Source organism: Azolla caroliniana, unplaced genomic scaffold (genome assembly GCF_043228905.1).
Source record: "Azolla caroliniana isolate FFs.n. ecotype wild unplaced genomic scaffold, voAzoCaro1.0.p SCAF_5, whole genome shotgun sequence".
Taxonomy (NCBI): Eukaryota; Viridiplantae; Streptophyta; class Polypodiopsida; order Salviniales; family Salviniaceae; genus Azolla; species Azolla caroliniana.
Window position 1 is genome coordinate 14,155,053 of NW_028230440.1, and position 23,341 is coordinate 14,178,393.

At 40.4% G+C, this 23,341-nt stretch overlaps 2 protein-coding genes across 2 annotated transcripts; one reads left to right on the forward strand and one right to left on the reverse strand.

Annotated features, from left to right (window-relative positions):
- The first annotated feature begins 2,149 nt into the window (after positions 1-2,149).
- LOC147864190 (putative inorganic phosphate transporter 1-3) lies at positions 2,150-3,855 on the forward strand. Its single transcript, XM_087319908.1, has one exon. The coding sequence runs from the start codon at positions 2,165-2,167 to the stop codon at positions 3,785-3,787; it is 1,623 nt and encodes a 540-aa protein (XP_087176034.1). The 5' UTR covers positions 2,150-2,164; the 3' UTR covers positions 3,788-3,855.
- A 118-nt stretch (positions 3,856-3,973) lies between these two features.
- LOC147864191 (pentatricopeptide repeat-containing protein At2g39620-like) lies at positions 3,974-6,903 on the reverse strand. The gene has a single exon (XM_087319907.1). It carries the CDS (start codon positions 6,726-6,728, stop codon positions 4,131-4,133), a length of 2,598 nt encoding a protein of 865 aa, XP_087176033.1. The 5' UTR covers positions 6,729-6,903; the 3' UTR covers positions 3,974-4,130.
- Positions 6,904-23,341: the final 16,438 nt, after the last annotated feature.

Genomic DNA, 23,341 nt, shown 5'->3' on the forward strand with positions numbered 1-23,341 from the left:
GCCACATGATGTGGATGATGATGATGATGTGTACGTACAATTGAGGTTGAATCTAACCATTATTAGCACGTCAGGAGGGTATTAGTGCTAGGACTAACAAAACTGCGCAGACTATGTAGCTTTAAAGCTGCTCAGCTAGCTAACCACATCAAAATAAAAAGAGACGTCCAATGAATGGGTTGGTTGGTTGGTGGCCAAAATATTTAGTGGGACCCACCCTAAACCGGGGGGGAGAGAACGAGCGCACACATTTGTATATAGTTTTATATGAGATGTCAGCTTCAATTACTAATGATGCGAAGGACATGAAGAATTTAGTAATTAGTTAGGGTTAGGGTTAGGGTTAGGGTTAGGGGGGGTTTGGAGGGGAGACCCACCACCCCCCTAATAAGGCATGCAAAAGGGAGGAGAGAGTGAATCGCAATACATACATTGGGTAATTATAGGGCGGTTCTGTGTAAGTTGACTTGTAATGGGTTTTTATTTATTAATTGAAAGGGAAAGAAGAAGTAGAAGTGACCCCCCCACCCCACCCTCCATCTCATTAATTAATAATTAGTATTGTTGTTAAGAGGGTATGGCGGGGGGTTGGTTTAGGAGGAGATATTAAAGTCTCATGTATGATTCCTCCAATCTCTCTCTCTCTCTACAATCATAACATAATATATGTATGTTATGTGGAATCTTAAAAAATAGAATATGTCTACATTGGATGGAATAAAGATCTGACTCTATACAATCTTTAATGCCTGAACACGCGCGTCATCTCCTCTATTTAAATGCATTTACCAATACATACATACTTACGTGTGTACTAAACATTTGGCCCAACATTATTTGATGTTTGAGCGTCTTATTATTGTCAGACATTAAGTAGATAGTAGATATGCCGGTGATGGTCTAATCTCTATAATATTTTCCCTCCATCACTTTAGAGATCAGAGAAGCGAGACTAGAGAGAGCCTGCATATATATATATATATATATATTCTTCAATCCATCCATAGATTCCATTCCCACAGTAACTGGGGATTTAGAAGTTTAATTTCATGTGTGGCCAATCTAAATCTGTGCTGCGGTGCTGGTGATCGTCACATATGCATTTGTAATCTTGAGGAGTAGAGTACAGTCAGTGTCCTAGGACCCCATCCCCAGCCTCCCTACTAGGTACTCTCTCTCTCTCTCATTCACCGCCTCCTCAGGGTAATTATAAGAACTAACTACTTAATTAATCAGGTTTTTTGCACCTTGGAAACGAGGAGGTAGCTTATTATACATGTATTTTAAAACATATTTTCACATCCACTTAAAGTCCAAGCCAACACACACATACGTACGTACGTACATTCACGTTTTGAAACAACAACTCTCTTTTAGAGGCAATTAGCAGAAGTCTGCCTCTCCTTGTATTAATAATTAATATCTCTTTGCGAAGGCTGCTTAATTTGGAAAGTTTCAAATCGAACTTGGCTGAATTTGAAGCAGTGATCATAGAAAAGTACATCAATCTAATCTATTTGTTGTCCTTGGATAGATTTGTAGGATTATAAACCTAGCAAACTATGAGAAAAACGGATTGAATATACAAGATTTTGGAATATATCTTGATTTTTTCATAAACTCGGGTTGGATAAGTTATGTTATATAATAATTAGCACTTCCTATATTGGACAATGGAAATCGCTCGAGTGCTTTTACTATCGTCATTATTACTATTATTATTATGTATAATCATTCTAAGAAATTAACAACTAAGGCACTTTCGTAATTAGACTCCAATTTCTCTAGTAGTCAATCATAGATAGAGCATATCAGCTGGCCATCTATCACAAACATTCTCGTAGCTCATGTTGTTACTATGAGGCACACTTTTTAAGTTAAGTTTTGATTTAAGAATTATTATTTTTAAATAGCATATGGGCAAGTGTTACAAGTCATTTCTTGTTTGTAATAAAATGGTATTGCAAAGTTGTGAGCGAGCGTTGATTGTGTAGGAAGGAAGGAAGGAAGGAAGGAAGGAAGGACAAGCAAGGAAAGTAGTTAGTAGTACGTACATCCATCCCGCTTCCCCTTGATATTATTTCCAGCAAGCAGCATATTACAGGGCCAGCCACATTCAACATACGCAGGAAAGCGACAGACATAGTAAGGTTAAATTATAATCATGGCGGAAACGCAAACACAAACACAAACACAAACGTTGGAGGTATTATCGGCATTGGACGTGGCGAAGACGCAATGGTACCACTTCACCGCGATCGTGATCGCGGGAATGGGATTCTTCACTGATGCCTACGATCTCTTTTGCATCTCCACGGTGTCAAAGCTACTGGGCAGACTCTACTACTATAGTCCCGGTAGTGACCATCCTGGAACGTTACCCCCTGATGTATCAGCTGCAGTGAATGGTGTTGCCCTTTGTGGAACGCTGGCTGGCCAACTCTTCTTTGGCTGGCTCGGCGACAAACTGGGCCGCAAGAAGGTGTATGGCACCACACTCCTCCTCATGGTCACGTCCTCTATCGCCTCTGGACTCTCTTTCGGCAGTACCGCGAAATCTGTCATGACGACACTTTGCTTCTTTCGTTTCTGGCTTGGCTTCAGCATTGGTGGCGATTACCCCCTCTCAGCTACAATCATGTCTGAATATGCCAACAAGCGCACTCGCGGCGCATTCATTGCTGCTGTGTTTGCCATGCAAGGCACTGGAATATTGGTCGGCGCCACTGTCTCCATCCTCGTCTCCTTGGCCTTCAATAATGTCTATCCATGTCCTGCATACGAAGATGATCCTGTAGCCTCAACTCCGCGACAAGCCGACTTCGTTTGGAGGCTAGTCTTCATGTTTGGTGCAATTCCTGCAATCCTCACGTACTACTGGAGGATGAAGATGCCAGAAACAGCTCGCTACACAGCATTAGTGGAAGGAAATGCGAAGCAGGCAACGATCGACATGACACGGGTCTTGGCTGTAGAACTGACGTCAGAGCAAGAAAAGTTGGACAAAATTCGAGGGAAAGGCAAACAATATGGTCTCTTCTCATGGCAATTTGGACGAAGGCATGGCTTGCACCTTTTGGGAACCACAACTACTTGGTTTCTGCTTGATATTGCCTTCTACAGCCAGAACCTCTTCCAGAAGGATGTCTTGACTGCTGTGGAGTGGTTGCCCAAGGCAGCGACAATGAATGCAGTGGAGGAAGTCTTCAGGATCAGTCGCGCACAAGCTGTCATCGCCCTTTGCTCCACCGTTCCTGGCTATTGGTTCACAGTTGCCTTCATTGACAGACTAGGGAGATTCAAAATCCAACTCATGGGCTTCTTTATGATGACTGCCTTCATGTTTGGGCTTGCCATTCCTTACGACACACTCAAGGAAAAGAACCACCGTATCACATTTGTGGTGTTGTATGCATTCACATTCTTCTTTGCTAATTTTGGACCCAACAGCACCACTTTTATTGTGCCAGCAGAGGTATTCCCGGCACGATTGCGCTCGACATGCCATGGCATCTCAGCTGCAGCAGGCAAGGCAGGGGCCATCATTGGGGCGTTTGGGTTTCTTTATGCGGCGCAGAGTCAAGTGCCAGGGCAACAAGAGGAAGGATATCCTAATGGTGTTGGTGTTCGAACATCATTGCTTATTTTGGGTGCCATCAACAGCTTGGGCTTTCTCTTCACGTTCCTTGTGCCGGAAACAAAGGGGCGATCCCTAGAGGAGATCTCTGGTGAGAATGATACCGATGCCAACAATGATCAGAAAATTAATGACGCTCCCGAACCTTAAATCTTATGACAATTACGAAATGACACTCCATTATTTAATAAAAACTCCAATTATTTATTACGTTTCTATTTTCCTTTTACTGTTCCTTTAAATTAAGATGGTACGTACTACTTACTGTAAATTACTTGTAGTTTTCCAGAACTTGAGGGTATTAAGGATTGAAATCAATCCTCATCATAGACACTATTGATGGAAAGAAATTTATATATTACCTCTTTGATTTTGATTAAGCATACACAAGAAAATACATGTACAACTCCAGATACAGCTATCAGCATTGCGAAGGCCAGTCCATTTTGAATCACCAATGTGACCAACTCTCTTCTTGCATACCTTATCAATGTTAGTTCGGACGGTAAACGTTATTCGAATTAGCATAAACGTGAGACATTAATGAATAGGATGCTGAATCGTTCCTATCCAAACACAATGCATGCTTGAAGGCCTCTTTTCCAATGTCCACATTTCCCCAGTTTCTACAAGCATTCAGCATGCTATGCCATGTCACAATATTAGGACAAAATGGCATCTTTCTTATCATTGAAAGGGCACCATCTAATTCACCGATGCGACCAAGGGCATCAACCATACAAATATGATGCTCAATAATCGGCACAATACCATAATCTTTGCTCATGGCTTCGAAATAGCTCTGGCCCTTTCGAAATAGACCTATACGACTACATGTATTGAGGACAATAATGAAACTCACTAGGTCGGGCTTTATGCCCTCTTCTTGCATTCTACCAAAGATATCGAAGACATTTTCACATTCTCCAAGTATTGAATATCCGCTAATCAATGCATTCCACGAGACTATGTCGCGGACAAGAAGTGCGTCAAAAACTTGTTTTGCTATGGAAAGAGAACCACATTTGGCATACATGTCAACCAATCCATTTCCAACAATAAGATCCTCATCTAATAAACCCTTTTTCATAATCTCGGCATGTATCTGCTGCCCCTTTACCATGGCTCCCATTGTGCTACAAGCTTTCATACAACAAAGAATGGTGACAGCATTAGGACAACACTTTGTAAGTTGCATCTTATCAAAATATTCAAGGGCTTGCTCACTATGACCATGTTCAGCATATCCTGTGATCAATGCATTCCACGAAACTTGGTCCCTAATGGTAAGCTTATTGAATATTTCTTGTGCTTTCACAAGCAAGCCAGATTTCGCATACATATCAATTAGCGTGCTCCCGATGAATGGGTCTTGATGCAGCAATCCCCGTCTCTCAATCTCTACATGTATTTCTTCACCTTTTTCTATAGCTCCTATGTCACTACAAGCTTTCAAACTACAAAGAAATGTGACAATATCTGGGGAAATACCCTCGTGTTGCATGTGTTCAAGGCATTGAAGAGCTTTATTGGTATGGCCATGTTGGATGTACCGTGCAATCAATACATTCCATGAAACAGCATCTTGAAGTGGAAGCTGATCGAAAACTTCTTGTGCCTTAGAAAGTAAGCCACATTCTCCATAAACATCAATCAAGGCATTACCAACTAGATTGCTCTCTAGAAATCCCATCCTATTGATCTCAATGTGTATTTCTATAGCCTTATGCAGATCTCCTATGGTGGCACAAGCTTTCAAGGTGCATGCAAATGTGATGGTATCAGGCAAGACACCTTCTAGTTGCATTAGTTCGTAACACTCGAGAGCCTCATCTGAATACCCACAATCAACATAACCTATAACTAGCGTATTCCATAAGACTATGTCTCGAACAAAAAGTGTATCAAATACTTCATGTGCGTTTGACAGTGAGCCACATTTAGCATACATATCAACAATTGTGCTTCCAATCAATCTATCATGTTCAAGTATCCCCCTTCTAGCAATGTCACTATGCAACGCTCTACCCATGTCCAGAGCTCCAATGCTAATGCATGCTTTCAAAACACATATATAAGTAACGGCATTGGGAATAACATGAGATGCCATCTTTTCGAAACATTCAAGCACTTCTGAATCACAATGATGCTCCACATACCCTGTCATAAGTGCATTCCATAATGCCACATCTCGGATAGACGCCTTATCAAACACTTCTCGTGCTTTGCCAATCAAGCCACATTTAGCATACATATCAACCAATGCACAACTAAGAAAAACATTTCCTCCTAGACGCCCACTTTTCTCAATTTCAACATGTATTTGTTGAGCCTTGGTGCTTGCTCGTATGCTCTCACAAGCTTTTAAGGCAGAGACGTATGTGAAAGCATCAGGAGAGATACCTTCGAGTTGCATTTGCAAGAAGATTTTCAATGCATCCTCACCATATCCACATCCAACGTACCCCTCGATTAACATCGTCCAAGTAACTGAGTCTCGGATAGAGAGACGATCAAATACATTTTGTGCTTCCAAAATCCATCCACATTTAGCATACATCTCCACAATAGCACTCGCAACAAAATGGTCTCTCTCAAACCATCTCGATAAAACACATTGTACATGTATAGGAAGACCTCTTTTGAGATCTTTAGCAACAATACATGCCTTAATCAAAGGCAAAAAAGTATGACCATTTGGACAAATAAAAATATCATCTCTTAACATAAGATCATAAACAAAGAAAGCTTGATCTATGCTCCCACATTTACTATATCCTTTGATAAGTGAATTCCAACATAGTTCATTGGGACGAACCAACTTACCAAAAACTTGAAGAGCATATTGAATGAATCCAAGATCAATCATCATAGATATGATCTGGTTCCCAAAGGATGAATACACATCTAAGCCTCTTCTGCAGAGGTAAGAATGGAGGCGAAACACGAGCTTTCGGTCTCTTTGTTCTCTGCAGAGAAAAATAAGGCTTACCAGAGCATCCATGGAACAGTGATGATGGTGGTAGTGACAGTCTACTAGAGGGGATATTTCTGCTTCTAGAGAAGCGAGAAACTCCCTGCATTTCATCATTTAGATATCTGTTTACTTCTGATACAGCCATGGACTCTGTTTTGTTCTACTCTATTCTGCCTTGTTCTGATACAGTGGCCATGGACTCTATTTTGTTCTACTCTATTCTGCCTTGTTCTGGTACAGTGGCCATGAACGTCTAAGATGATGTGTAGTGTCTAATGCTGGGTATAATACATACATACATACATACATACATATGATTGATCGATTTCTTCCTGCCCACAAATGTACTTTGTGTGTGTGATCTGACCCTCGATAGAGAGAGAGTGTGTGTGTGAGAGAGAGAGGGAGAGTGTGAGTGACTGATCGTGAATCTGATATACTTCACCGATCACCTGTGCTTGCGACTCGAGCTGCGAAACTCGACGATTGCCTATTGCATGTGGCGCTTCTACAGTACATTGGCTTTGTCATTTGACTACTTCAACTAGGATATTTTCGTTGATAAGTTTCGTCAAATCATATTGTTTTGTTTTACCAACCTTTTGCATCTCTTCAAAGAATTTGAGTGCTATGCTATAAAGCACATTTGAAAAGAGTTAGATGCGGAAGCTAGTACACAAGACACATCTGACTTTGTTGGACACCTGGACATAGTTAGGTTTACACAAAGAAAGTAGGGAGAGAGAGAGAGAGAGAGAGAGAGAGATTAAGTGAGCAAACAACAAACTTATTATTCAAAATAATAGTTCTCAATGCATACAAATGTGCTTACAGAGCACTTTATATACAAGCCCTGACAACGGGCTGTTACAAGTACTAACACATACTGGAATACTCATAAATGAGCAGCTGACATTGACTCCCAAAAATATTCCTACTTCTAAAATAGGAGTATGGGCCTCAAACGGCCTGTCGGTTCCTAGTTGATCTGGCTGTCAGCTTCTTCAGCCGATTCGGCTATTAGCTTTTCAATCGATCTAGCCTTCTGGCCTTTAGCTGATCCGGTCCATGTTGAGCTTGTCTCTCAAAAACATTCTTGGATCTTATCATTGATTTTCACAATTATGATTTTCTTGCGAATTAGGTTAGGAAACTAACACTACATTATGATTATCTCATGCATGTGCAATTGATTAAGTTATCATTAGGTCATAATAGCATACTATGATTCCGTTGACATGGCGGTTGATTATTACCAAGCATTATGTTGTTATTTCCATGGTGGTTATTGACCTACAAACATAGTGGATTAAGACCTAAATGTATTAGATTAGATAATGTCCAAGAGAGTACTTTGTATCCCTTTCATCGCCACTACAACTAGTTAGTTATGGTATGTTCCAATTTAAGAATCTCATAATGTCAAATCACATTATGGAAAGTGGGTGGGTTCCCACGTGAGAAAATGTACCCGAGTTTCTTGTAATATAAATATGTTATTGAAAATGATAGTGCACTCTTCCCTAAATGGGAAACATTTAAAAAACCTTATTGTGGATCTATAAGCCAAGATCTTCTGATTCTAACCGGAATTCTTTATTGCAAGGAGCGGGAAAGGGATGCATTGCTCAATTTTTGCAAGAACATTACATTCTTAACATATTGTCTCATGGTTAGCCTCTTCATTTTTTATTATCATGGGGGTGTTAAGGAGTAATTTCTTGCATAGTTGTTGATTTTTTAGTGAATGAAAAATAATATGTATACGAGTTTCCTAAATAAATATCAATATCCACATGTGTAGCTTCTATATATTTGCGTTTCTTTGTAGTACCATTCTTTTGCCTTGAAATTTTTACATTTGTGAAAGCTGGCCAATAATAAAGTTGGGACTAGAATGTTAGAAGTTACTAAATCATAACTAGTATATATGGGTTTAGTGGTACTAATGATTGTTTTGGACCGATGCAACAATGCTTATATCATCAAGCGGGGAGCGTTTTGTCAGTTGAACTCAAATGATCTCACGTAGGGTAGACACGTTGCTCTATATTATCTAGGATAAGATAATGATTAGTGAACTCTCTATGTCCATATGTACATGGGGTGTCTTAAAGCCCATATGGTTGCATCATACATAAGGCTAGGGAGGAAGTGTGCCAAACGTTAAGGATAGCCAAAGCTACATATCCTTAAGTGAGGCTATCCATGGCGGCATGGTCATAGAGAAATGCCCAGTTATGCTTCTAACTTTGGCCCATAGATATAAACAACCCACCACGTCAACATACCCTCTTGATAGGTCGAAGACAACTTATTAGAAAGACAATGTGGATGCATGGGCGTTCATGGCCTTAGTATTTACAAGGTTTACTGTGAACTCTTTTTCACAAGGAATACCATAAAGGTTATTGAGATGATATTGTATACTTGCACGAGATTTAGACACCAAGATTATATTAACATAAAATCTAACCATCTCCAACTTGCTACCTCATCTATGTAGAGGCCAAAGCAAGTCGGGGAGGGAGAACATATTTGTTTCATAGAATGCTACCTCATCTTGTGCTAAAAGCAAGTTGGGGAGGGAGAGCATATTTGTTTCACAAGATGAGGTTCTCTATCTATGTTGCTACCTCATCTTGTGCTATAAGTTTTTGGTATGTGCTAAAACAATAAAATTTCAGCATGTTTTGGTTGACATTATCGCTCGTAGGAAAGTGGCCGGTTAAAATTTTTAATGTCTAGTTAGGATCTAAAGAAGCAAGAAAATTTTCGGTAGGGATTATGTTGAGATACAAGCTCAACATTGGCCGGATTGGCTGTGCAAGCCGAGAACCAGATCTGTTGGGACCTCTCGGTTAGGCCGGACCAATGCGTTGTCGTGCCTTTCGGCTCCGGATCGTTGCGTGAGTCGGGTGGGAACCGCTGGGGTTTTGGACTAGGAAGAGGAGAGTTTTAAGGCTAATAAGAATATAAATATGTTGTAAGAAAGAGTTATAGCAAACTCGTGAATCCCACGAGTGTATTGTATTAGATTAATCAATATGAATATAAGAATATAAACTTCGGTTGAAAGAGAATGATATAGAATTCTCGTGAATCCCACGAGTATAATTTATTAATTGGTGTTTTTTAGAAACATATCTAGTTTCCAAATATTTTTCACACACAATTACATTGTGCTCCCCATCCTTATGTAGTGATGAGGAAGTCTTAGTAATCCATGCTTTTTCTCTAACTATAGACCCCATGCTTTTCCTATAGATAGACTATATGCTTTATCTAAAGTGATCATGCTTTTTTCTAACTTGTGCGTTTTTTTATCATGCACGCTAGATGTGTATGTGTAGCTTTTTCTTTTGTTATGCGTTTTTCTAATGTTTATCCTAGCATGAATTTACCTTTCTATGTGGGACATCTATGCTTTAACACTAATGAAATGCTAGTGTAATGGTAAGACATTACATTATTAACATGGAGGTGCAAGGTTCGAATCTTGCCCTATGCATGTTCCATTTATTTTGCTATTTTCTTCTATTTCTTCATTTTTTATTGAATCTAATACTATATACGTTTTTCACGTAGTGTACAAAATACACTACGACAGCGTAAAACAGATACGTAAACCAGTACGCAAACCGGTGCGTAACGAGAGGCCGTATCGGTGCGTAAATCGAAAGGCCGTTAGAGAGATATTCCTCGTAAGGAATAATTTTGGGAGTGAGTGTTGAGGCTGATTTATGAGCAGTCAAGTACTGTCAGTACTTGTGTCAGCCTGATTGTCAAGGCTTGTATAAAAGGTGCTCACTGAGCACGGTGTATATACAGTGACAAAGTATTATTTTTGAATTAAGTTTTTTGTGTGCTCTCTCTCTCTCTCTCTCTCTCTCCAGCGTACTATGTATACTCAAGCTCTCCATTAAACCTGCGTATTTTCTGTGTGTTTGGTTTTCTATTGCTTCCGCACATAATCTTTTTCAGATTACAAACTTGCCCAACATTGGTTCTATCCCCTTTTTGTAGATTAGTTGCTTCGTGTTCCTTGTTGGTGCGCACTTCTTCACGACAAGTGTGCCACGTGACATCTGCTTAACTGATTGCTTGTCTTTCTAGAGGAAAATTTTGTGGGTTCTATGTACATATATATCTTCAATTGTAATGAGGGGATACATATGTGAAAGAGAACCATAACACACAATCTTTCTGGCAAGAGATAGCTCATATAAATTCCTGCAATGCATAGACAAGTAATAAGAGTTAAGTTCCCATGACTTTCAACATGTCTCCCTTTTAGATTTCCCTAAAATTTAGAACATGCAAATTCTTTTTCTTGTGTTTGAAGAGGTTGTTGAGTAAATTCCCCTTTTTATTGTTGAGAGAGAGAGAGAAAGAGAGAGTCCCATGTAGTTAATGGGTGACTACAATCCATTGTGACACTCATTATAAATGATGTTTTTCGCACAAATTATTGAATGAAAAAGAGAGTGAATATATGCATATGTTATGGTCTAGAAGAGAGAGGGAGAGTGACTAATATAATTGGCCTGTGTTGCCATGTTAATCAATTATATCTAATAATCAATAGACATACTTTTTGGGTCATCTCCGTGTAACACGTTCGCGTTCACAAGTGGAAGGATCGTGCATTACCCTTGTTACAGATTCTTCTTGAAAATATCCAAATATACCCTCTCTACAAAAATTGGATGCACCAGTATCACATGTTCTACAACTTGATTACAATTTGCAAAATTAAAAAAGCATGATAGGTCTCTAAGTGGAGAACATTAGAAATTCAATTAATTTTGGATGTGTTGATAAGTTAATGCCATTATAATAAAGTTCAACAATGGCTCAATATGACACTAGTGCGCGACATGGCAAACACTTAGTTAAAGACTTATATATTTTTGGTATGTTTTGCAAAAATATGAGGTGTACTTGTAACCATAGTAATAAAATGAGTTATAATTTATACTTTGACCCATACTCGTATGTATATAATTGTGGACAATGTAAGGTAGTGAACTTTAGGATAATGTGATTGAAATAACAAACCTATTAAGGCTTTCAATACTTGTATTTAAAGTTAATCTAATTTATTTCGTAGGTGATGAACATGGGATCAAACTCCGAACGATAACGTTAGTGGAGCTACAAGCGTATAAAAACATGTGGATATTGTTGAGAGGTGTGCTCCAAGGTGGTGCAACTAATGGGACAACGTGGCATCGACCATTATCAACACACTACACAATGTAAGCACCAATGGAAGACAAACATCATAGTTTGATAATTAAGAACACACTTCACATTATAGGTAGCAATAGAAGACAATGATCTATAATATATGGACTATAATAGTACATATTAGACACGGTATGACAGTCTTGACAATTGATCCCAATTAACGAGATGGACAGTCATGGTGACAATTGTACGAGCATATTATATATAGTTAAAGTTTACCGATATCAGCTTGAACGTAAACTAATTCATGTTTCTCCATATTTACAGTCAGCAATACATGCGATGAAACCGATGTCATAAATCAACAAATCAAGTATATAGAAATAAAATTGAAACATATAGAAGAATATAAAGAAGGAAGTACACCAAGTAGAACCCAAAATTTGTATTAGTAATTTGAATTCGTAACATTACACTTCCTCAACAAAAGAGTCAATCACATAGCAATCAAATCGTCAACGTCATTATCTTCTTCATCCCTTATAGAAGTCTCTTCGGCTATAAGCGCATTGTCTTCCCCTGTTAGCCGATCCACTGTAAGATCTTCAATAAGCTCATCATCAAGCTCAATTAGCTCCCCGGGTTCACCGGCTAACGGAGGAATAGGCTCTCGTGAAGTAGGTTGAAACCTTTTAGTATCAGCGATGTGCTTTGCACCGACCTCCTCGTCCTAGTCCGGGCATTCCCACAAGGCCTTGATCCTCATATTTATAAATATAACCTGCTTCTCGTCCTTCTCCAATGCAACAATGTTTCGGAAGAGCTTCAATGCACATGTAGATGTTGTCCCTGTGAAGAACACGACAAGAAGAATTAGTTTTCAAACAAAAAAGAATCGGTATTGATTATCTCAACAATGTAATCCTAGTTCGAGGAATACTTGTGCTAGAAAACAAGTCTAATATCCAATCTCCTTCTATAGAGAACATTTCGATCAGGCACATCATAAGTCGTTGAGGTTTTTGGTAAGGGTTGACAAGTCCCCTTTCTATCGTGGTGACATGTCGCAATTTCCGTGTCACTGCTGGATATACCAGTAGAATTGAACCTCCGACTTCATTAGAATGCTCCTTGATTCTTTGTTTCTTTATTTCATCGAAGTAGCCAACCGTAATTTACTCAATAGCATTTACGAAACGAAAGGTTGGCCCTCTATTGACATTGGTTTTTATCCTATAACAAATATTGTATCGAGTTAAGAATAGATTCAATAAATTAAGAAAGGAAGAATAGTGAATGAAACTTATAAATAATCCTTACCAAGCAAGGTTTTCGATGCCATGGCAACGAGATGTCAAAGCTTGAGCTATCGAGTACCCTTGGTCGATACTATGAAAGACAACTATCCTCCACAAGGATGCAGTCGTCAACTTAGCTAAATCCTTGACCATTTTCTCTAATTGTTTGAACCTAAAAGGTTCATCGTCGTATGATGACCTTGCCATTTGAAATCCGTATGGAATATCTGCAAACATTAGCGTATATTCTTTCTTTGGTATTTTCTGGATCATGTCAAGGACATCGCCACAAATTAGATTATAGTAAAGTTCTTTGGTAATGTCTTTCTTGTGGCTAAATTTTTTGAGAGAGCCATCTTCTTCAATTTCATATGCCTTGACTAAGCGATGATCCTTTTCCTTTCTAGCTCTCTCGAGATGTACAAGGAAGGATGTTGCGAAATCGTGTATACCCTTGAATTCTCCTGGTTTCTTGCCATGACATGGTTTCTAATAGAGGCAATAAGACATCGAGTATTATTACACAACCTCTACATAGAAAGAAAACTTTATTAAAAATACCAATACTAACCCAATCCTTGAATGCAATAAAATACTCGGATAACACCTTATATGAAGACGTTACAGGGTAATCCTCGGTCACTTGTTCCCAATTTATACATTAACTTCTTGGATCTTCATATACACCTTATGATTGTGAAATCACAAATAGAGATTAGAACTTTATAAAAAACCATATTTGTTTCAATTAGCTATTTGAGAAGACTTATTGAACTCAGTGACCATTTCTTCAAGGCTTAATTCTTCTTGGATCTTCATATACACCGTATGATTGTGAAATCACAAATAAAGATTAGAACTTTATAAAAAACCATATTTGTTTCAATTAGCTATTTGAGAAGACTTATTGAACTCAGTGACCATTTCTTCAAGGCTTAATTCTTTCGCCACAACCCTTGACAAAACAAACACCAGAAGTTGCTCCTCCTTAATGCCTTGCATTGCTCTCCACAGAGACAACTTCATGTTGTCGGCTGCTTCTTCAATAGTCAAATCAATTTTCTTCGCCACTTGTGACTTTAATTCAAGTTGGGGGTCTACCTTACATTTCTATTTTCTTTGACCCTTGACCTCCTTATTCTCCCACATCGAAAAAAATTGAGCTTGTAGGTCCCACACTTCTCCATCTCTAAAGGAAAGTTGAAACCATGACTCATATTTATGAAGACCATGTGACTTAACATTATCATCCACCACAAGGACAACCTCATGAAAGCATTGACATCGTAAGCCGGGTTGTAGCTTTACACCGAACTTTTGTTTGACATCGAGGTATTCATGGTGGAAGAACCTTATCCGTTCGATGGATGACATTTTCTGCCTCTAGTCATTGTCATTGTTGTCCCATGCCAAGAGATTTGCCTCTTCAGGTGTGAGGCCCACGTATATTTTGCACTTGGCATACTTGAAGAAGAAAGTGGTTGGGTGCTCTCTAACAAGTTGCCGACGTACTTCAACCGAATGTGATCCACCAATTACAAAGTAATTGTATTGATCATGCTTCCTCACGTAAAAGTCCTCAGTTGTGGAACATTCTTCGAGATCCACCATTACAATAAAAGGCATAACTGTAGCATGTAGATTTATTTTCATTTTTTTCTTGAGATTTTGAACATGCATTCGGTGAGGCTCTCTGATCTCAAGTGGTCTTCGTCTTGTTTTCACATCTACTGGTGGCCTATGAATGTGTGTTATAGGCAAATTGAAGACTTGCCCTTTTCTCACCAGTTTTCGCTGCATTAACTCTCTGTGAATCTTATTTTGAGGCCTTTTTGGGGCCTTTACCGGGGATGACGAGGCATCCCTTAGAGTTATGTAGCCTTGTATATATGGTCTGAAGGTTACAATTAGATTTTGTGAACTCTCAAGATCAAGTTTAAAATATTCAGGCCCACAATACTTCTTGATAAGCCGATCTTCCGAGAGGTACACTCTATGTACTACCTTAGAGCAGTCTATCATGACAAGAATGTTGATGGAATCAGAATCTTCATAGTCAAATCATAAAATACGGCCATACATAAAAGGAGTGTCTTCTTCAAGGTGACCATCGCCCTTCTTCTTTACAGTATACAACATGACTTTCTTCTTCGAATTGACGTACCGCATACACCATTCATTGTCCGTTAGGTCACGATCAAGAAGGTCCTCATCACCAGGAGCTGCTAACATCTTTTTCTAGCAAACTTCATCAGATGGTTGAGATTTAGTCTCCGCATTCAAGAGAAGCTTCTTTTCTCTCTTCACGTTCTGGGTAACTACTTGTTTCTTGGTCTCTACCGGAGATCCCTGATATCAGGTGGAAAATATATGTTAGTTGGGTCCTCAGATTTTGGCTACCTAACAAAATTACCATAGGTAGACTAAGACCAACACTTGCAAATGACTTGTGTCAGTCCCTTTATTTCAATTAATGTTAGAGGTAAAAACCATAGACCTTTATTGTAGATGTAATTTGTTACAACCTATTTAACTCGGAAAATTATAATTCTTAAGAATTTTGCTAGGACATATTTCATATCCAACAGTAGGTAAGGTCACATTGATATCATAACCCTAATTTGTGTGATATTTTCTAGTCTTTTAATCAACTTTAGGTCAAGTTCCCTATTTCACCAATGGTGCTAAATGTTACAAAATCAAGCAATTTTTTTTAAAAATGTCTTAATTTTCCATTCAAATTGGTGTTTGGACACACACATGCCAATATTTTTCTGAAAACACACTATTTCAATACGGTGTATCCAGTTTCTGTTTAAAGTAGGGGTTTTGAATAAGAACTTGATACGCCGTATCGAGTTCCTGTTTAAAAGCCTCTATTATCAACATGACCTTGATATGTATCGAGTTCCTGATCCGAGGGAGTCTTTTAAACAGGAACTCGATACAGTGTATCGAGTTCGTGTTGCAAACACCCACTTTACTCTGGAACTTGATACACCTTATCGAGTTCCAGAGTAAAGTGGGTGTTTTCAACACGAACTCGATATGCCATATCGATTTCCTGTTTAAAAGACTCCCTCGGATCAGGAACTCGATACATCGTATCGAGATCATGTTGATAATAGAGGCTTTTAAATAGGAACTCGATACGGCGTATCGAGATCCTGTTTGAATCAGAGTTATGATGTGTATATATCCAGATCATGTTTGAATCAGAGTTAGTTTCGTTAGTTAGTCAATCATGTAACTTCATAGTTACCTAGATAGAATCTAGTTAGAACTGTTGACTATAACGCCTTAAATAGGGCCTTGTACAAGTGGGATATTCTAGATCCTCCACTCCCAAGTACATTTAATATACGACTTACACCCTTGTACGTATATTCTCCTCACACATCTGCACCCTTGCACATGAGATCTATATATACCTCATTGTGGGTATTTTTGTATTTGATGATGATAAGGCTAATTTAATATAGAGTTAATCATCCCCCATCTTGTGTTGCTCATAAGTGTACTTCTCTCTCTCTTCCTCTCAGACATACACACACATATCATTTAATCTTCTGCTTAACTTAATCACATAAGTAGGTACTAATTAAACCTTGCTTAATTACCTAATTATTAACATGGTATCAAAACGTGTGGTTGAGCATATCCGCCTCTTCATATTTGTGTGTTCGAAACACCAACGACAAATTCCGGCTATCCGCTACTGTAGTGCTGCTACGTAGCACGAGTACGTGATCGAAGGAAGAAAAGCAAAATGGAAGACACTACATCAAAATGAACACACAAATGTGTAGCTTGCTCTCTAGTGAGAAGCTACACCAGAGCAATTATTCATCTTGGGATTACAAGATGACCCAGTACCTTGTCGGCCAAGGGTATTGGAGCTACATTAACGATGCACAAGAAAATCGACACGACTCAAAGAACGATGATTACACAACATGGGAGCAAGCAACGAGTTGAGTCATGTATTGCTTGGCAACATGTGTCCACGAGTTCATGCTTAGCCACATTCAAGATGTCAAGACGCCTAAAGAAGCTTGGGCGAACTTAAAGAAAATGTTCGTCGCCAACACGATCGCCCGAAAGCTTCAACTCCGACAAGACTTGAACAACATTCGGCAAAAAGACATGTCTATGTCGAACCACACCACCAAGATCAAGAGCATTTGCGACTCACTAGGCTCTGTCAAAATAAACGTCAACGAAGACGAGATGGTTCAAGTATGCTTGAGCGGCCTCACACAACGATTCGACTCGTTGAGGAAGACAATCTAGGCTAGGGAAAATCATCCTTCGTTCTTCAACCTTCAATCAATGCTAATGTTGAAGAGAACCACGTCCAAACCAAAACCAAGACATTAGAAGGAGAAATGTTCTTCTCGAGTTTGGATGGTGGCCAAGGACGAGGTCGAGGCGGTAGAAGAGCTCGATTCGACCCATCACACAAAGTGAACTCAAACCTTCGACAACAAGATGGAAGCCATCAAGGAACCTTCGGAAGAAGCGGGAGCTTTCATACTGAACAAGGTCGGCAAATGATGCCCGCAACTTGCTACTATTCTGGAAAAATCAGCCACCGCAAGGAGGAGTGCCGAAAAAGTAGAAGCGAGTCGTCTTTGACAAGTCGACAACTCACAAATTACGCCGCCAACTCCGAATACGACGACTACAACGGACTATTCATAATGAGGCATAGAGTGAACTCTTTGTCGGCCTCCGACTCCGCAAGAACCTCCAACTTAGAAGACGCATGGTTCGTCAATTCCAGCACCTCACATCATATGACGTCACACCAAGAGTGGTTTTGTGACTTACGAACGCCGGACCAACCCGACTTCATAGAGACGGGAGACGACACCACACATCTCATTTGGCACATTGGCAATGTCCCATTCGGGAAAGAAGGCGAGGAAACTTGCATCAAGAATGTCTTGCATGTGCCCACAATAACGAAGAATTTGGTCTCCGTCGGCCAAATCGTGGAGCAAGGCATGCAAGTCTGCTTCATCGAGAAAGATGGCCAACTCATAGCTAAGGGGTGGAGAGATGGCCGAATGTTCATTCTCAATTTGAACAAGGTGAAATCGGCAATGTACGCTAAAGGTCTCAAAACCGAGACAAGCATCAAGTTGTGGCACAAGAGAATCGGCCACATAAACCTCCAATGGCTCCAAGCTATGCAATCAAAGGGAGTCGTCATTAGACTTCTGACATTCGAGTCGAAACGAGGCGGCCAATTATGCGAAATGGGTCAACTCGGCAAACAACATTGATTCCCATTCCCGAAAGAGAGACAAGCGAGCAAAGGCCTCCTCGACATCATACACTCGTATGTATGGGGACCGGCTCAAACACCAATGATCAGTGGATGCCGATTCTACGTCACCTTCATTGGCGACTACTCGCGCTATGCGTGGATCTTCCTAATGAAGAAGAAGAGTGAAGTATTCTCGCATTTCCAAAAGCTTAGGCCCAAGTCAAAAAAGAAACTGGTCGGCACATTCTATGCCTACGATCAGATGGAGGCAAGGAGTACTTCTCCAATCAATTCACCTCCTACCTCCAACGTGAAGGCATTCATAGAGAATTCTCGTGCCGACTCACACCCCAACAAAATGGAGTAGCCGAAAGGAAGAATCGGCAAATACTCGAGGTTGCATGTGCCATGATGCATGAGAAGCACATGCCGAATTTCTATTGGGCCAAAGTGGCATCCACGGTCGTCTATCTCATGAATTGATGCACCACTAATGGAGTGCATGAGCTAACTCCATACAAGCTTCTCATTGGAAGGAAGCCGATCCTGTTGCACCTCAAGGTGCTCAGAAGCATTGCGAATGTACGCATCCCGAATGAACAATGATAGAAGCCCGATGCGAAGTCGGAGGAATCTATCCAATAGGATACTCGTCCGAGAAGTAGGCATACAAGTGCTACGACCCTTCTACCCAAGCGGTTCGGGTAAAGTCGAGACGTATTCTTCGACGAGTCCGCATCATGGTACGCACCAGAGACAACTTCGACTCTGAATCCGTCGAACAAGAGGTAGAAGATGGAGATCGCTTCGAACACATGTTCGAAGAAAGTCTGATTACGGCAAGGCCTAGTGGGCCACAAGAGCCCCTGCGCTGTCGTGCCTATCGGCTCCGGATCGTTTGCGTGAGTCGGGTGGGAACCACTGGGGTTTTGGACTAGGAAGAAGAGAGTTTTAAGGCTAATAAGAATATAAATATGTTGTAAGAAAGAGTTATAGCAAACTCGTGAATCCCACGAGTGTATTGTATTAGATTAATCAATATGAATATAAGAATATAAACTTCGGTTGAAAGAGAATGATATAGAATTCTCGTGAATCCCACGAGTATAGTTTATTAATTGGTGTTTTTTAGAAACATATCTAGTTTCCAAATATTTTTCACACACAATTACATTGTGCTTCCCATCCTTATGTAGTGATGAGGAAGTCTTAGTAATCCATGCTTTTTCTCTAACTATAGACCCCATGCTTTTCCTATAGATAGACTATATGCTTTATCTAAAGTGATCATGCTTTTTTCTAACTTGTGCGTTTTTTATCATGCACGCTAGATGTGTATGTGTAGCTTTTTCTTTTGTTATGCGTTTTTCTAATGTTTATCCTAGCGTGAATTTACCTTTCTATGTGGGACATCTATGCTTTAACACTAATGAAATGCTAGTGTAATGGTAAGACATTACATTATTAACATGGAGGTGCAAGGTTCGAATCTTGCCCTATGCATGTTCCATTTATTTTGCTATTTTCTTCTATTTCTTCATTTTTTATTGAATCTAATACTATATACGTTTTTCACGTAGTGTACAAAATACACTACGACACTCACCCCCTCCAAACCCGCACATCCTCCGGTATGTGCCGAAGTTGTTGGTGTTTGTTAGTCTCCTCCGTCCGGTCTCTACCCGATTGGTTTCGTTGCCGGCTCGTAGTACCCTCGACTTCTCTAGTTATGTTGACTTTGTCTCTCCATTTGGAGCACATCCATTCTTTCCACCCGAACCATTGTCGACATCCGATCCACCATAGTCTTCGTTCGCTTTTTGCATGGCCCGCTTGGTCCTTGTCATCCGCGGTAGTATCTTTTCTTGCCCTCTTTCTTTTCTTCATCAATCTCGACTTCTTTTCGGATTTTCGGTTTAGTCGGATTAGCTTACTTCCGATTCGGTCTCGTCGGATCGTCTTTCGTTTAGTTCGGCTTCCTTTCCGATTTGTATTCGGTCGATCCGGACTCGGTTGATCGGTTTTTACCGATTCAGTGCTCTTTCGGGTCGGTTGCTTTTCTTTTCTTTTCGTCCGGATTTGCTTTCTTTTCTTCGTTTTCACCTGCCTTGTCCTGTTCGACTTTCGGCACTTCTTTCCGTTGTTCGCTACGTAGGTCCTCCGATATGTGCTCGTTGTTCGGTCCTCGTGTGGTTGTAATGCATGCTTCTTTTCTCGCCATAGCGCGTGCTTCTTTATTCGCCATAACACGCGTTTCTTTATTCGCCGTAGAGCGTGCTCTGTATTACGCGCTTCTCCCGTCGTAGACCCGACCTCCGCATTGTCGCACTTTCTTTTAGATTAGAATTTCGGATGGATCATTTTCCATCCGAACCGACTTCCGACTTTACCTTCCTCGCCGCCATCTCCCGTCTCTCCGGTCTCACGTTGGTTCTCGGACACAACCGCCGAAGTCTCTAGATATTGTTGGCATGAATCCTCGGTATTACCTTCTTTCGTAGTTTCACCCTTAGCATTCTTCTCAGCTATCTCTTCATCGTATTCGTCGGCTTCGACATTCGTTTTCTCTCCGCCACCTTCCGTCTCTTCGGTCTCACGTTGCCTTTCGATCGCAACCGCCGGAGTCTCTGGAATCAGTGGTGGGGAAGTCTCGATATGGCAATCCGCCATTGATTCGTCCATAGCCACCTCCGATTCGATTTCGTCTTTTGTGGCTACCTCCTTAATCACATCCGCTTCACACTCTTTATCTGCATCAATTATGCAAACATCTATTATGCTTACCCCTTTTTGACCCGATGTCTCGGGCACTTGTATCCCGAAATTTCCTTCTACACTTGAATTATCGGCCTTATCCTTCGCCATCGTTCTTTCACAAGACGAGTGGGTGTCTTGTTCCACTCTTTCTCCCGTGGTACCATCATGTTGTATTTCGGCCTTCATATTGGCTTCATCGTTTTTCCTCAATCGACCATCCTTCATGGGCCATGTCGTTGTTGACGAGATTCTCAGCTTCCTCTCATCATGTCTTCGGCATACCCTTTCGACTTTGGCCCAATCCTCGGTAAGGCCGTTCGCACCGTCATCATCTTCGAGTTCGATCCCAATGTCCATCCTTTCTTTCCGATTGATCGATCTTACGAATATTAAGACTTTATCTTCTCCCACCAATCTTCGTTCCCGCTCCGAGAGTCGAGCAAAACGATGCTCGAACTCTAGGAACGCTTGCGTTGCACTTCGGTGAGTCTTCTCCGACGCCACCCATTCGTCGAATTCTCGTCGATCTCGTCCCGTCCATCTCTCATAGTCATATGCCTCCCGTAAAGCTTCTTCAAAGGACTCCCATGTCGAGTTTTGTTGTTGTATCTTGTGGATTCTCTCTTGTAGTTCGTCCGAGGCCACCCGACTAAAGGATATCACTTGCAATCCTTCCGGTATCCGATATTGCATCATCTCCGCCTTATATTCACGTAGGTAGCGTGACACACCCTTACCGTTGAATTCCCCGTTTCGTCGCAGAAGCTGCTCTACTGCCGCCTTCATCTCCGACATCGCACGTTGTTCTTGTTGCATCCGCTCAAACATTATCATCATCATGTTCATCGCCTCTTGTTGATTCTCCATCTCCTTGCCACCCGCCTTCACGTCGGGTTCACCAACTTGTGTCGTGCCTTTCGGCTCCGGATCGTTTGCGTGAGTCGGGTGGGAACCGCTGGGGTTTTGGACTAGGAAGAAGAGAGTTTTAAGGCTAATAAGAATATAAATATGTTGTAAGAAAGAGTTATAGCAAACTCGTGAATCCCACGAGTGTATTGTATTAGATTAATCAATATGAATATAAGAATATAAACTTCGGTTGAAAGAGAATGATATAGAATTCTCGTGAATCCCACGAGTATAGTTTATTAATTGGTGTTTTTTAGAAACATATCTAGTTTCCAAATATTTTTCACACACAATTACATTGTGCTTCCCATCCTTATGTAGTGATGAGGAAGTCTTAGTAATCCATGCTTTTTCTCTAACTATAGACCCCATGCTTTTCCTATAGATAGACTATATGCTTTATCTAAAGTGATCATGCTTTTTTCTAACTTGTGCGTTTTTTATCATGCACGCTAGATGTGTATGTGTAGCTTTTTCTTTTGTTATGCGTTTTTCTAATGTTTATCCTAGCGTGAATTTACCTTTCTATGTGGGACATCTATGCTTTAACACTAATGAAATGCTAGTGTAATGGTAAGACATTACATTATTAACATGGAGGTGCAAGGTTCGAATCTTGCCCTATGCATGTTCCATTTATTTTGCTATTTTCTTCTATTTCTTCATTTTTTATTGAATCTAATACTATATACGTTTTTCACGTAGTGTACAAAATACACTACGACAGCGCAACCCAAGCACGTCGCGGCCAAGTACAACCTTGGACAAAGGCAAAGGTAACATGCCTGAATACGAAGTCGACCACCCCGACGACATTGATTCGGATGTGTCGACTCCCTCACTAAACAGTGTGTTTGGTGTACCCATCATGCAGACACCCGGAGTAAAGGCTCACATCGGCGAGCGAAAAACTTCGACGCTCTTCTAGAGAGAAGAATCTCGTCACTCGGCTCGGTTACAACAAGTACATGGCCCATCACTATGTCTTCGCAACGAAGGTAGCGGCTGAACAAGAGCCCAAGAGCTCCACCGAAGCGGCTCGTATACGACTTCACGCTTACAAAAGCTAGACGTTTAAGCAAGTCAACAATAGATATAATAAAAGAAAAATTACGAGGTCTCCAAGGAGGCTCAAGTCGAAGGCAAACGAGATCTGTTGCATATAATCTAGAGTCACACCATTTGGTTTATGATGAAGATAATGCATTGATTGGTACATCCGAGGATGACGAGGATGAATCATAATTGTATATTAGTTATAGTAGTGATTCTCCGTAAAGTAGTGATCATGAATT